We start from the raw sequence: 13,779 nt of genomic DNA, 5'->3' as shown, positions 1-13,779 counted from the left end.
ACTGAAACTTTAAAAAGCAATTTTCCTCTAGAAAAAAAATTTTATAAAGAATTAACCTAATATATGTCTGTCTACAGGGTCATTATGTAATATGGAAATTTGTTTTTAAGTACACTGCATGCTTTACAAATCATCTCATATTTCTGTAATTTCTGTCTTACACAGTTTTTTCATATATCAGGTTTTTATTCTTTATGGAGAAAGCTCTAATAGAACATTTTTATCTGTCATACATAAACACTTTAAACTGCTTAAACACTGTATCAAAACTAAACCAAATTGATTTTGCTACAGTCTGAAAAAAATGCAATCTGAAATATATAGGGATTGGTTTATTTTATTTTAAGAAATATCTATTAAAACTGGAAGCATTTAATACCACTAAGCTTATAAAATCAAAACTACAAAATTTAGCTAGAAATTATTTTCTGATTACTTCCTATTTTTCTGTCTCGCTGTAGGCAAACACCTTGATATTATGAATTATAGTTTATACTTCCTTTTCCCCCCCACATTGCCCAGAACATTGAAAGATACTTAAGAATGACTTGTTTGCTGGATTGGTTGTTTGGCTTAATATTTTTATTGAAGAGGACCTCAGGATGTACTAATTTTTAAAGGATAACTTAATGGTCTTTGGATTCAAACATCTGTCTATAAATCCTAGTTCTACCATATAAGCTATTTTTGTTAATAATAATAGCATCTATATCATAACCCTGTGTTATGAGGATTGAATAGAACAATACATGTGAGATTTTAGAATTATTTAGAATTATTTAGATTTAGGATTATTACTATTACTTAACTTCCTTAAGTTTGTTTCTTTATCCACATACTGGGGAAAATGGGATTATGTTGTAGGCTTATTGTGAGGATTAAAATGTGTGCAAGGCACTTAGAGCTCTTAATATATAGTGGACATTATTACGCATTGTTAAATGTTAATGACGGGATCTTATTATGAAGTAGGCATTGTTTTTTATAATTAAACATGAAAGGTCTTAATTACTAAATTCTTAATCCTGTACACTAAGCTAATATGAAACTAACAACCACAAGTTGTATCATTTGTTCTCTATCTGGTTATAAAAGAGCCTTACATAATTTCAGTAGTAGTAATGCTTCGCTCCAGTTTATACCTACCCACCAGAGATCACCTGTGGATGTAAATCAGAATTTCAATGATTATGAATTTCTTGAAAGCATCTATTTACAGATAAAAGCACTACATGCATATTATCAGCATGCTTAAATAATCACAAAATATTTCCTTTTTTAACTTAGATAAGGAAGAGATGAGAAAAAGTTCTGGTCATACTTTTCAGTCAACTGAGAAAAATGTGATAAAAGGTGCTCAGACTGAGACTGTAACGACTAATTTATCAAACGCTTATGCTTCAGGTATGGATGTCAGTAACATGTTGTCTCATTCTTTCCTTCTTGTCATCTACTTACTGAAGCAATTGTAATTTCCTAAAGATCTGATGTTTAACTGTTTTTTGTTTTTTTGTTTTTGAGAGAGAGAGAGAGAGCGCGCATACAGGGAGGGACAGAGGGAGAGGGAGAGAGAATCGCATGCAGGCTCCATGCCCAGCCCGGAGCCTGACTCAGGGCTGGATCTCACAACGCTGAGATCATGACCTGAGCTGAAAGCAAGAATCAGCCGCTTAACCAACTGAGACAGCCAGGCGACCCTTGATGCTTTAATTTACTTATAAACGTACAACTACCAGCTCATTTTTTGACAAGGCAATATAATAAGGTCCACCTGGGGGATCTTGAAGGTTCGATTACTCCAATGGCGTTAATCTAAAATGGCTTTGTGTGTGTGTGTGAGAAAATTGTTATCCAGTGGGACTTTCAATGAAGATTATAAGTAAGATTTGGACACATGTTACTTGTTGTTTGACATGGCCTTTTAATATCTTTAATTTCCAATGATCAAAACTCTATCCCCATGGTGATTTTCTTTGGTTCTGTAGTTACTGATCTGGCTGTTTTATCTGTTTTTTTTCCCCTCTAGATTTGTTGCCATCCAAGGATAGTAAAGATTTAACAAAATGTTTTTTGCTACAAGTGGTAAATATTCTTCTGAATTACATCAAAAAAACTTTTGATGTTAAGAGTAAAATACTGGACTTTCATCATCCTCATCAACTTCTTGAAGGTTTGGATGGGTTAGACTTAGAACTGTCTGACCACCCTGAATCTTTGGAGCAATTACTTGTTGACTGCACAGATACCTTAAAATATGGTGTTAAAACAGGTGATTTTCAAATCGATGTGTTTGAACTGGAGATGTAATGAGTAGTCTTAAGTTTATGTGTATGTTGAAACTGGTCCAGTTTTACTCATTTTTATTTAAACTATTTGTCTAGTTTATTTTCAAATTGGTGTTATCATATATGAATTGTTTATTAATTAACAAAGAAAGGTAAAAATAGTTTTGTTTGGGAAGTTATATCCAATGGCAACTAAATGTACCATTTTAACTTATTTTCACTTACCTATTTCATTTGGTCATATTCATTTTTGATGCTCAATTGATTATCCTTTTACACCAATAAAATATATAGATAATATATATGTATATATTTAATAAAATATATATATAAAATAAAATATAGAGATAAAATATATATGTATAATTATGTATATATACATCCCATATTTTAGAAATTGTGTTTTCTGATTAACTTTATTGTAACTTTATTCTTAACCACTTAAAGCAATGATACTTTCAGGAGCTAATACTGTTTGAATAGGCTCTATGGACCCTTTTCTCTAAAATCTTAGATGTATACTAAATAATGTATCGGAAACAACATAATCTTTGGAAAGAGGCACACTTAAAATAGTGTATTTTTGACATCCCAGAAATTTTATGCATCACAAATATTTAATCTTCAAACCAAACTGATCAACCATGCCAACAAACAAAAATGACTTATATTTAAGAATGCTCATTTCTACATCAATTTTAATAATAAAAAACAAAACAAAAGTATACTCATTTTGACATTTACCTTATATAAACTGGATATCCTTTGAGAGGATACTATGCAATGTTACCATTTAAAGTCCCAGGAAAGTCATGGGGAATTTCTCACAGAATTTTAATCCTTCTAAAAAGACATACCACAAAATAATATGCGCTATATGATTTCAATTATATTTAACTATATTTTAAACTCTGTGTGAAAGTGTATATATGTATACAACACATATAAAACTACCTATTTATAAAAATACATTCTTAAGTTATACCTTCCAAATGTATTTATTATAAGTATTTGGATAGCTATGTAGATAATTTCTCTACATATACGCATAAAAATTCCTGTTCTGTATGTATCGTTTTCTATTCTATGCACTTGTATAACATATAGTATATTTACAACTAGAAAAATATTATTGAATAAGGCAAAAAGAAAGCCTCATAGGATTCTGAAATAAAAGGCATGTTTTAAGACTAAGGTCAACCATATAAAGTAAATGTGAAGTGGAAATAAATTTTAGTTAGAAATAAAAATAGAGAAAAAATTGCCCTGAAAAACAGCAGGGCAATTGGGAAGCACTCTGACAGATGTAAATCAAGTTCTTTTTCCTTCCCTTATTCGGCATCGCAAGTGTAGATGAATCCCTAGGGGCCCATTCCCTGCGTTTATTTCCCAGTATCAAGCACGGAGGGAAAAAGCAAAGATGCTGAGCAAGCGAAAAGTAAATAATAGAAAGAAACACTCCGTGATGCAGCCACAACTTCCAGGCATTCCGTTCCTTCCAATTTAATGAACATTTACTGAGCACCTACGCATTAAAAACCATGCAGATGCTGTGGGAAGAGGGGCGCTGCAGGTGGGGGAGAGTGACCGGAGAGAAAAGGTTTGCAGAGAGCTGGGAGGCAAGTCATCCTTGAGCTCTGTTGTCAAACAAGTGTCAAGCGGCTAAGGAGGCATTAATTTAAACTGAGTTGGATATAGAATGTTCAATGTGGCAACTAATGCTTGGTGATTCTTTATTAATATAAAACTTCAAAATATCATTGTGAATATCAGTCCAAAATATCAGTCCAAAAAACGTGGAAGCGGTTTTGAGAAAAAATGATTGAATTTGGTTTAGGTGGTCCCTTCCTCACTCACTGAGGTGGTTTCATGCATTCCGGCCTGGGTCTTTCTACTTTCCACCCAGGATGGGTTCCTCCCCCCAAGCTTATGAGCTCTTTCTCAGCTCGGTGACTTCTCCCAAGCTGTTCCTCCTACCCATGATGCGTCTCCTCCTACCCATGATGCGGCTCCTCCACCCTCTGTCTGGAAGCTAACTTCAGATCTTACCTGAAAGATCACTTCCTCCAAGAAGCCTTCTCTAAAGATTGTCCCTGCTCCCCTGACCACCTTAGGCCCCCCAGGAATGGTCTTATAACATCCCGATCTTTTCCTTTGTGGTGCTTTTCACAATTGCAGTTGAACAGATTGGTGTTTGCCTCCACTGGTCAGTAAGACCCGCACAGCGGTGGCTCCGTTCAGCTTGTTAACTACCGTGTCCCCCCATGTTAAGCACTGCCCCTGCCTGTGAGAGCTCTCAGTAGTGCTTATTGGATGAAATAATTAGTTTATGTGTGCGTGATCCCTGAATACCTGTTCACTGAGAAACTGCTAGAAAATTGAACCGCTTTTTAGCCTTGTATTTTTATTTTGGCTCATTTATAGTTTTGTCTGTTTTCTAGGACACCCTCGCTTTTTTAACCAGCTCTCCAGTGGCCTAGATGTCGTCGGACTTGCCGGGGAATGGTTGACCGCCACTGCCAATACCAACATGTGAGTGTCCTTCTGGGCCAAGGAACGTGAGCCTCAGAGACATGCGTAAGCAAGAGTGAAGGTGTAGATTGTGTATTTTTGCTGGATACGATGCTTGCCGTATCAAAAGCAAATAGCCCGTACCCTGCGAGAAATGCAGAGAAGCTGCTCCATGTTCCCTGGGTAAGGCTGTTTGAGGTTTATCCAGTCCTCTGGCCAGTCTCCAAAAACTGGCAGGATCTGAATTCCTTGGTGAGGAGTAGAGGTCAGTTGATCAGTCCGGGTTACTAGTGTGCAGACTGTGAGTCCGGTTCTAGGGTTGGAATCACTTAAACACTACCCCAGAGAGCCCCCAGCATCCCATAGCCCAAAACACACACGAGTGTGTGGGAAGCTGCCCGAATACAAATTAGAACCTGAATCTGATCAAAGGTGAAGAAAGTAAACTTCTAAAGGAAATCTAAATCCAACTCCAATGTGACTCTTTAAAAATTTGACCTTTGCCACAGCAGAACCATTGGTCATATACAAATTAGATCTGCTGCCGCCGTGTTTTGAAGTAAAGTTAATTTTAGGGCAATATTTTTCAAGGTTGAAAGGACAGGGAAATGATTGGGTATGAAATTGAAAGGAACAGTCTGTGTCAAATGTTAATATAATTTAACTAGCAATCAAAAGAGAGAGCTGGTAGGAATTTAAACTTTAAAACCAAGAACTAAATGTTTATGAGGAGAGACTGCTTTGCGATGTGGAAAAAGTAAGGTTTACTTTAACTGTTTAGTGATCATTGGGGTTTTAATGATGCATGGCTCCTGGTAGGATCGGCATTTTATAGGTATAAAGTGCAAACATCAATGGCTTACACAAGCTACTGCTATTTTTAATTTTCACTGCTTGATTATGAACTTTGAAATATGCACAGAGTAATATGTTACTAAAAACACCTTATCTTTGGAGAGAATATGTTTCTTTGCTATATAAATGATTACATAAGACTTTATTTATAAATCTTACTCCATTGTTTAGAATCCCATGGTTATTAGACTTAATCATTCTCTATTGAGGCAAATACAGGAGAAGAGTAGAAAGAACACATGGGCAATGCAGAGAGAAGGGATTTCAGAGACTCTTCTTTACCTTCAGTTTCTTCCTTGTTAATGAACGGAGATCTCTTACCATACTCTGAGATCATAGAAACATGCGAGGTGGAAATAAGGAGAACCAAACTCCAGTCCTAATTCTACCCTGTACAGTGCTGGGAAGTTAAATGAGTCTCTGTTGTCTGAAAATAATGATGCCTACTCCATGGCACAGAGATAGCATCGGAGAGGTAATGTGGGTAGAGGTGGAAGCTGGCACAGCACGTGCTGGCAGAAATGAGCCGGTTGAAATACCAGTGTATGAGGCTTGCTTCCTTTGTTTTTCTTAGAACTAGAGTCTTAATTCTCAGAGGCAATGGGTTTCCTTACTGGGTCTCTGTGCGGGGCCCCTGGCAAGAGCTTATGCGTGACGACTTTATTAGGCCACGCCACCCTGAAGAACAGGGTTGAGGACAGATGAAGGGAGTCAGGACAGGGCAGAGAGCAACATGAGGGAGGTGATAAACCTGCTTATACCACTAGTATGAGCAGAAGCGAACGGTCCATCGTCTGGGAGGCAGTGCCCTCCCGTAAACGGGTGCTTCAGAGGGCGGTCTATCTGCAGGGAACAAGGGGACAGAACTGATTTGCCACCAGCTCTCTTATGGCCAAAGGACTGCACCATGGGATGTTAACTCCCCCATGGTTGGGCATTCTTGGGACTCCCAGAAGATTCCATGGCTTGTCATGCCTGGATGCAAAAGGCGACCCCTCCCCCAGGCTGGAGGTTAGTGCCTGCCTTGTAGGTGGGAGGCGAATCTCTGCTGGGTTGTGAGTGTGTCTGAGTGAAAGTGGTCACAGCAGTGGCTGGGCCTGAATTATGTCCAGAGGCTTTCGAGACAGAGCAATGTGAGAGCATCTCGAGTGGCACGTGAATGGTGTCCGGTATTGCTGTCTCTATGTAACAACACTTACAGCAGTCTTTAAAAGGGTTTTGAGGACAAATAAAAGAATTTCTTAAAAATAACTGAACCAACTGTTTGATTTCAGAACGCACGGTAAGTACTTCATTGCGTACTATATACGGTATGTAGAGACAAAACTTACAGACTTCTTTTTCATCTTAGCTGCTTCGTTTTGTGGAAGGGACTCTGAGGAGTGACTCAGAGGAGAGTGACTCAGAGGAGAGTCCCCATTGCCACGCTCTCCGAATTCTTGTTCAGGAATCCTATGCTGCCCTTGCCTTTCACCGTCTACTTGCTTCGAGCGGTTACTGAAAATATAGGAGTTTTTAGCCTGTTTTTGGTGTGCTCGTCCAAAGTACAATTTTTAGGTAGAAAATCATTATCAATCGATTTTGGGAAAAGGCTTTTTCTACCTGTTTCATGTTCTGCCCAATATCATCTGTAGCTCTAGATCTCTCTCTAACTTGCCCCATAGAGATATAAAACGGCATTTTCTGGCCGTAAGAGTATTGTGTATGCGCTGAGGGCTAGGGGTTGCTTTCAAAATTCCTTTTGGTGGGAAAGAAATTCCCAGTTACTGCACAAAACAATGGAGTCCATGATACTCTCTTTGTAGATCTTTGTAGAACTAATATACTCTTAATCTGGAAGGGGTGATTTACAGCATGTAAGTTTTAACTATTTCTTCTACAGTTTTCTGTAGAATACCAAAAAATGTGTATAACCTTATTTAGCACATGATTTTATTTATCCTTTTCCATTTTATATGATTCACAGTAGAAATCTATGTATGTAATATAGGTTTACCTATGAAATAGCTCCAGTATTTACTGTCATGGAAACAATTCTTCTTAAGAAAATGTATGAAATTATTGGCTGGCGAGAAACAGAAGCAGATGGAATATTTGCACCTGGTAAGAAAAAGCAAGAAATCATTTCTCCCAAATAAAATATATATTAGGAGGCACTCAAAATATATTTCAATGAGTGCTATTATTTTTAAGAGATAAATGTTCATGAGCTATTGTGTTATTTATAATTGTAAACAAAATTTCCATAAATCTAAAAGTTATGAATTGTGGTGTTTGACATTTCTCTCAACACTTTCAAGGAAAGACATTTTAAAAATAATGTTGTTGCGGGACGCCTGGGTGGCTCAGTCGGTTAAGCATCTGCCTTCGTCTCAGGGTCCTGGGATCGAGTATCGCATCGGGCTCCTTGCTCAGTGGGGAGCCTGCTTCTCCCTCAGCCTCCACACCCCCAATTGTGCTCTCTCTGTCTCTAATAAATAAATAAAATCTTTAAATAAGGAAAGCAAAGGAAAGGAAAAAGTTGGTGATTTGGCACTGTTTTAGTTTCAGAAAGCTCTCAAATTGTCATGATTTCAATAAACATTTCTGATGTTTGAAATTACGTTAACGTTACTATTTCTCTTGCACAGGTGGAAGTATATCCAACCTCTATGGTATATTAGTAGCCCGTTATAAGCAATATCCAGAGATAAAAAGACAAGGCATGACCGCACTCCCGTGCATCGTGTTATTTGTTTCTGAACAAGTAAGTATCAAGTCTAGATTTTTCCAACTTTTAAGAGTCTTCTGGGATCAACTGTAAAGTAATTGGAAGTCAGAGAATATTAGCTTCACTATAACAATATATAGGTTCAGTAATCTCTGTGTCTGGGTCTTCATATTGATATTGGAAAGAGAAAAAACAACTTTCCAGTCAATATAAGCTCTAGAGATTAGCAATACAGATAATTCAGGATTAAAATTTAATTTCAGAATATGAGAAACTAACAAAAAACGGGATTATAAATATAAAGCATTGTGCTATCTTTACCAAAAAAACAAGCTATAAAAATTATAAAGACTTAATGATTCTCTTTATCATTGAAGGTATAGAAGAATGTGATTGATGTTTTATTTTTCCAGTGAGGATCAAAGGAATCAGTTAAAGAGAAAGGCTTATTTTTATAGACTAGGTCCTCAGCCAAATGTGTCTGATATTGACAGTGTATCCACTGATGTCTTTTTGTTTTAGTCTTCCAATCTTGTGCACAGCATCAACCCTACTTTTTAAAAAAATCAATTCGTCCCTTTAATAAATCTGGTCACATTTTTCTTTACCACCTCAGCAACATTTGTGATATTAAAATGTAATAGTCATCACAGTTCGAGAATTCCATGTAAAAAGTGCCTGGAAACACAGGGTTTTCTTTGAAATGTCTCTGTGTTTGTGATATGCTTCTCTGACCAAACTCAAATTGGTATTATATACAGGCATTTTATCAAGTTGGAGACCACTGCTGCATAATTAATGTCATTTACTGTAAAACTTAAGATGCTGCTTTACAAATGTCATTTTCATTATCTGACATATAATTTTTGCACAGAGTGAGTAAATATGCTGAATTTCCATAATGTAGATTAAAAAATTCATTTCCTATTTAATTGGTGCATTCTCCATTGAAATGAAGCAGAGTTAAGGTTTTAAATTTCTGCATTTTTTTTTTCTTTCATGTATCTGGTCCTTTCCTGGCAACTAAAAATAACCAGGTCCAAGTTTAGATCTTGAGCCGCTAATACCTCCATCTTACTGATATTATTTACAGCAGGCAGAATGATACAAGGAAATAGTTATCTAGGAGGCAAGAAATCAAAGTTGGTGTCAAAGTCAAAATTAAGAATTGCAGGCATCAGAAAATCAATGCATTTCTCCAAGCCTCACGCCTTAAAAAAATATATATATATGTGTGTGTGTGTGTGTGTGTTTGTGTGTGTGTGTGTGTGTGTGTGTCTGTAATGCAGGAGTTACAAATGTCTGAGAATGTTAGGATTTTATCACCGGAGAATATTATTACTAGATTTATAAGTGACACGACTTTCTGCGCATATGGAGCACTAGAATGTTCAAACTCCCACTGCATGTGAAGAGTTGTGTGATGCTTAAAAGAGGCGTCACAGCCTCCTTCATCTGAACAGATGTCACGATGAAGGTCTGGAAATATGCCTTGAGACCTGTATGGGTGTGTATACCCATTCTAATCTTTGTGTTTGTGCCCCCAAATGCACTAGTGTAAATGATCATGGAATGCAGAGAAATGAATGCCTTTCCTATTTTCATTTTTGCCCAAGGGTCATTATTCAGTAAAAAAAGCTGCAGCAATCCTTGGTATTGGAACTGACAATGTAATTGAAGTAAAATGTGATGAAAGGTATGTTTCTAACATATTCTCAAAAATCGTTATTATCATTATGCTTCGTAGATTAAAATCCTATGTCCTATTCCAATTTTTAGCAAGAATACTCTCCCAGTTTCAATAAATTTTAACTGCCATTAGTATGAGAGAAGCGCCAAAATTATCCTATCCTATTCTTAAAATTTCTTTACTAAATTTGGTCTTATATGAGTGGGACTGTCAACGTATATTCCCGATTTTAAATATATTGAATTCTTTGCAGTATAACTACACACGAAAATAGGATAATATTTGTAGAAAAAATTCAACTGCTTTAGCAATCTACAAGGGGAAAATATGTTTCCATTTTCCTTGAATACGCTTCCGAAGTAAATGATATGACAAATATTACATATATTCTGAGGATCATTTTATGCACATCAATTCTGTGTGTATTCTGTAACTTGCTTTCATAGTTTTTTTGGTTTTATAATATGTTTTAGAAATCTTATCCCATGAATTCAGGCAGACTTTATTCTTTTTTAATTACTTCTGAGTTTTCCATTTTATGAATGTCACAGAATTTCATAAATCTTATTTTAAAAGACACTTAAGGGTTTCTCCCTAGATGTTAGTGTTTAAGAACAATGATTAAATGAATATAATTGTATAAAAATATTTGAGAGTCTGTGTTTGAAAATCTCTCATGAATTCCTAGAAACAATAATTGATTCAAAGAATGTCTAGATTTACAATTCCATAAATATTTTTTATTTTCGAACATTTTTAAGTTAATTGATGCTTTTATCTACAATGCTAACCCTGAATATTATCAGTATTTTTATCATTGAAAATTCTCACCAGCCAATTCTATATTACCGTGATTTGTCTGTTCATGTTCTTTGCCCATTTTTTATTGGTTGTTTATTTGTTATTGGCTGGTAAGGAATCTTTATGTATTTAGAAATTCTGAAATATATAGTAAATGAATATAAAATATCTTGCAAATGTGTTTTATAAGTTTATTTTTCAGTAATTTATCACAAGTTGTTTGATTTTCTTTATATATTCTGGGTACATTTCCTGAGAATCACCCCCACCCAAGATACTTTATATCTTTTTTTATTATTATGAATGGGATATTCTATTATTTATTCACAACAGTTAGTTTTTTAAAATAGGAACATGATTTACTCTTGTAAGCACCCAGTTGCTCAACATTCTTATTTTTAAAAGCTTTTTAACACATAATTTTAGATATTCCTGGTACACAGCCATACGTACTCCCATTAGGCTTTATTCCTCTTTTCTTTTTTCTTCCCCTTCCTTCCTTCCTTCCTTCCTTCCTTCCTTCTTTCTCTCTTCCTTCCTTCCTCCCTTCCTTCTCTCTTTCTTCCTCCCTTCCTCCCTTCCTTCCTTCCTCCCTCCCTTCCTTCCCTCCTTCCTCCCTTCCTTCTTTCTCTCTTCCTTCCTCCCTCCCTTCCTTCCCTCCTTCCTCCCTTCCCTCCTTCCTTCCTCCCTCCCTTCCTTCCTTCCTTCCTCTTCCTTCCTTCCTTCCTTCCTTCCCTCCTTCCTTCCTCCCTCCCTTCCTTCCTTCTTTCTCTCTTCCTTCCCTCCTTCCTTCCTTCCCTCCTTCCTTCCTTCCTTCCTTCCTTCCTTCCTTCCTTCCTTCCTTCCTATCATATGTTTAAATAATAGATAATTTCTTCAGAAAAAAATGCTATGATACTGATGGTAGTGAACATCCTTATCTTACTCCCGATGTTAGCANAATGCTTCTAGTGAATCATCAGTAAGCATGCTGGGTTTCAGTCTGATACTCTGATTGAGTAGAAACGTATTGACTTTTTTTCTCTCACATATTTGCTGTAAACGAATGTGAAGGCCATCTGAAATTTGCCACCCTTTTCCCTCCCTCCCCAATTGGATACCTGATTTTTATACTTCGATGTCGAGGCTTTTACTTTTTTTTTTTTGTTTTTATTTAAATTCATGTTAGTTAACATACAGTGTAGTGGTAGTTTCAGGGTACACTACAGTGATTCTACACGTCCATATATCACCCGGTGCTCATCACAAGTGCCCTCCTTCATCCCCAGGCCCTATTTCCCCCATCCCCACCCACCTCCCCTCTGGTAACCACCTGTTCGTTCTCTAGAGTTGAAAGTCTGTTTCATAGTTTGCCTCTCTCCCCATTTGCTCATTTGTTTTTTTCCCTAAATTCCACATATGAGTGAAGTCAAGTGGCATTTGTCTTTCTCTGACTGACTGACTTTGCTTAGCATAATACCCTCTAGCTCCGTCCATGTCATTGCAAATGGCGGGATTTCATTCTTCTTTATGTCCGAGTAGTAGTCCATTGTGTATATATACCATATCTTCTTTTTTTTCCCCCCCAGACTTTGGGTTAAGTTTAGGGTTACAGCCAGGGTTAGGGTGACAGTATGTGCCAGAGAAGAGGTTTTTATTTTAAATTGAAGTTTAGGGACACCTGGGTGGCTCAGTCAGTTAATCATCTATCTACCTTCGGTTCAGGTCATGATCCCAGGATCCTGGGATCGAGCCCCACATCGGTCTTCCTGCTCAGTGGGGAGCCTGCTTCTCCCTCTGCCTACCGTTCCCCCTGCTTGTGTGCTCTCTCTCTCTGATAAATAAACAAATAAATAAATAGATAAATAAATAAATATCTTTAAAAAATAAAATAACATAAATTGAAGTTTAATCACTTGAAAGAAAGAAAAATTATCATTCTGTGTCTTTCTTAGAAAGTGCAAGTAATGCAAATTTTAAGATGACTGAATAGCACACTAAACATTCTTTAATTCAACATGATACTTACTATTAGTTCTTGGGAACTGAATGTTTACCCAGTATCTGTTTACAGACATACAAATGCCTTTGGGAGACACTAAAAACTATTTTTTTTTAAACTTCTCATTGGTAGAATTGGTATGTGTATTCGAATGCTCATAAAAAATCAATGTGTATTTGTATTTTTAAGGGGAAAGATGATTCCAGCTGAGTTAGAGAAAAACATATTACAAGCTAAAACAAAGGTATGTTCTATAGCTCCATACTTAACATGTAAATTCATTTTTGTTTTCTTTACCTATTTTCATTAGTGGAAAACAACTGGTAAGGTAATTGCAAAGAGAAATAAAATAATCCCTAAATGTGGGAAATTCCTTATAAAATTAAAGTGAAATAATTAAGTTAACATTGCAGTATTTCTCTCATAATTTTCTGTCAGATATCCCATGAAAAGTTATCAGGACATGGACTACATAAAGGAATTTGGTCATCTCCATTTTTCTGGTGTTATTTTACAAAAATAAATTTGGAGAGAAATGTAATAACTGAAACTCAGAGGCAGTGATATGAGTTCCTCTTATGGTTACACTACTTCCTCCAGTCCTGGAGGTACCTCAGAATATTTGAAATTATTAGGTACTTAGTGTTCGTGTCCAAGTCATCCAGCTTCCTGATGCCCAGGAGTGCAGTGGTGAAGTGACAGGACTATTTCCGTGCGCCTCCCAAGGCTGTTCTCACGTCTCAGCTTGTGTCATCCCCAGGGCCAGACTCCTTTCTGTGTCACAGCCACAGCCGGCACCACAGTGTTCGGGGCCTTCGACCCTCTCCACGCCATCGCCGATATTTGTGAGACACACAGACTCTGGATGCACGTGGACGTAAGTCACCTCCTTTCGTCTGACTCATAACTTCCCTTTTAAAAAATGTGTCCTATGAGCCGTCCTTAG

General features: G+C 36.7%; 1 protein-coding gene across 1 annotated transcript in view; it reads left to right on the top strand.

The window, feature by feature from the left end:
- Window positions 1-13,779, top strand: part of LOC103676246 (glutamate decarboxylase 1-like) — a 44,283-nt gene that overhangs the window by 15,736 nt on the left and 14,768 nt on the right. The window contains exons 3-10 of the mRNA XM_008705411.2: window positions 1,288-1,404; window positions 2,027-2,269; window positions 4,727-4,817; window positions 7,642-7,754; window positions 8,282-8,397; window positions 9,978-10,057; window positions 13,023-13,077; window positions 13,594-13,710. Of these exons, the coding sequence (XP_008703633.2) occupies window positions 1,288-1,404; window positions 2,027-2,269; window positions 4,727-4,817; window positions 7,642-7,754; window positions 8,282-8,397; window positions 9,978-10,057; window positions 13,023-13,077; window positions 13,594-13,710 (932 nt within the window). The remainder of the gene's footprint in view (window positions 1-1,287; window positions 1,405-2,026; window positions 2,270-4,726; window positions 4,818-7,641; window positions 7,755-8,281; window positions 8,398-9,977; window positions 10,058-13,022; window positions 13,078-13,593; window positions 13,711-13,779) is intronic.

Source organism: Ursus maritimus, unplaced genomic scaffold (assembly GCF_017311325.1).
Source record: "Ursus maritimus isolate PB19 unplaced genomic scaffold, ASM1731132v1 scaffold_18, whole genome shotgun sequence".
In the NCBI taxonomy this organism is placed as follows: domain Eukaryota; kingdom Metazoa; phylum Chordata; class Mammalia; order Carnivora; family Ursidae; genus Ursus; species Ursus maritimus.
This window is presented reverse-complemented; position numbering and strand designations above follow the sequence as displayed.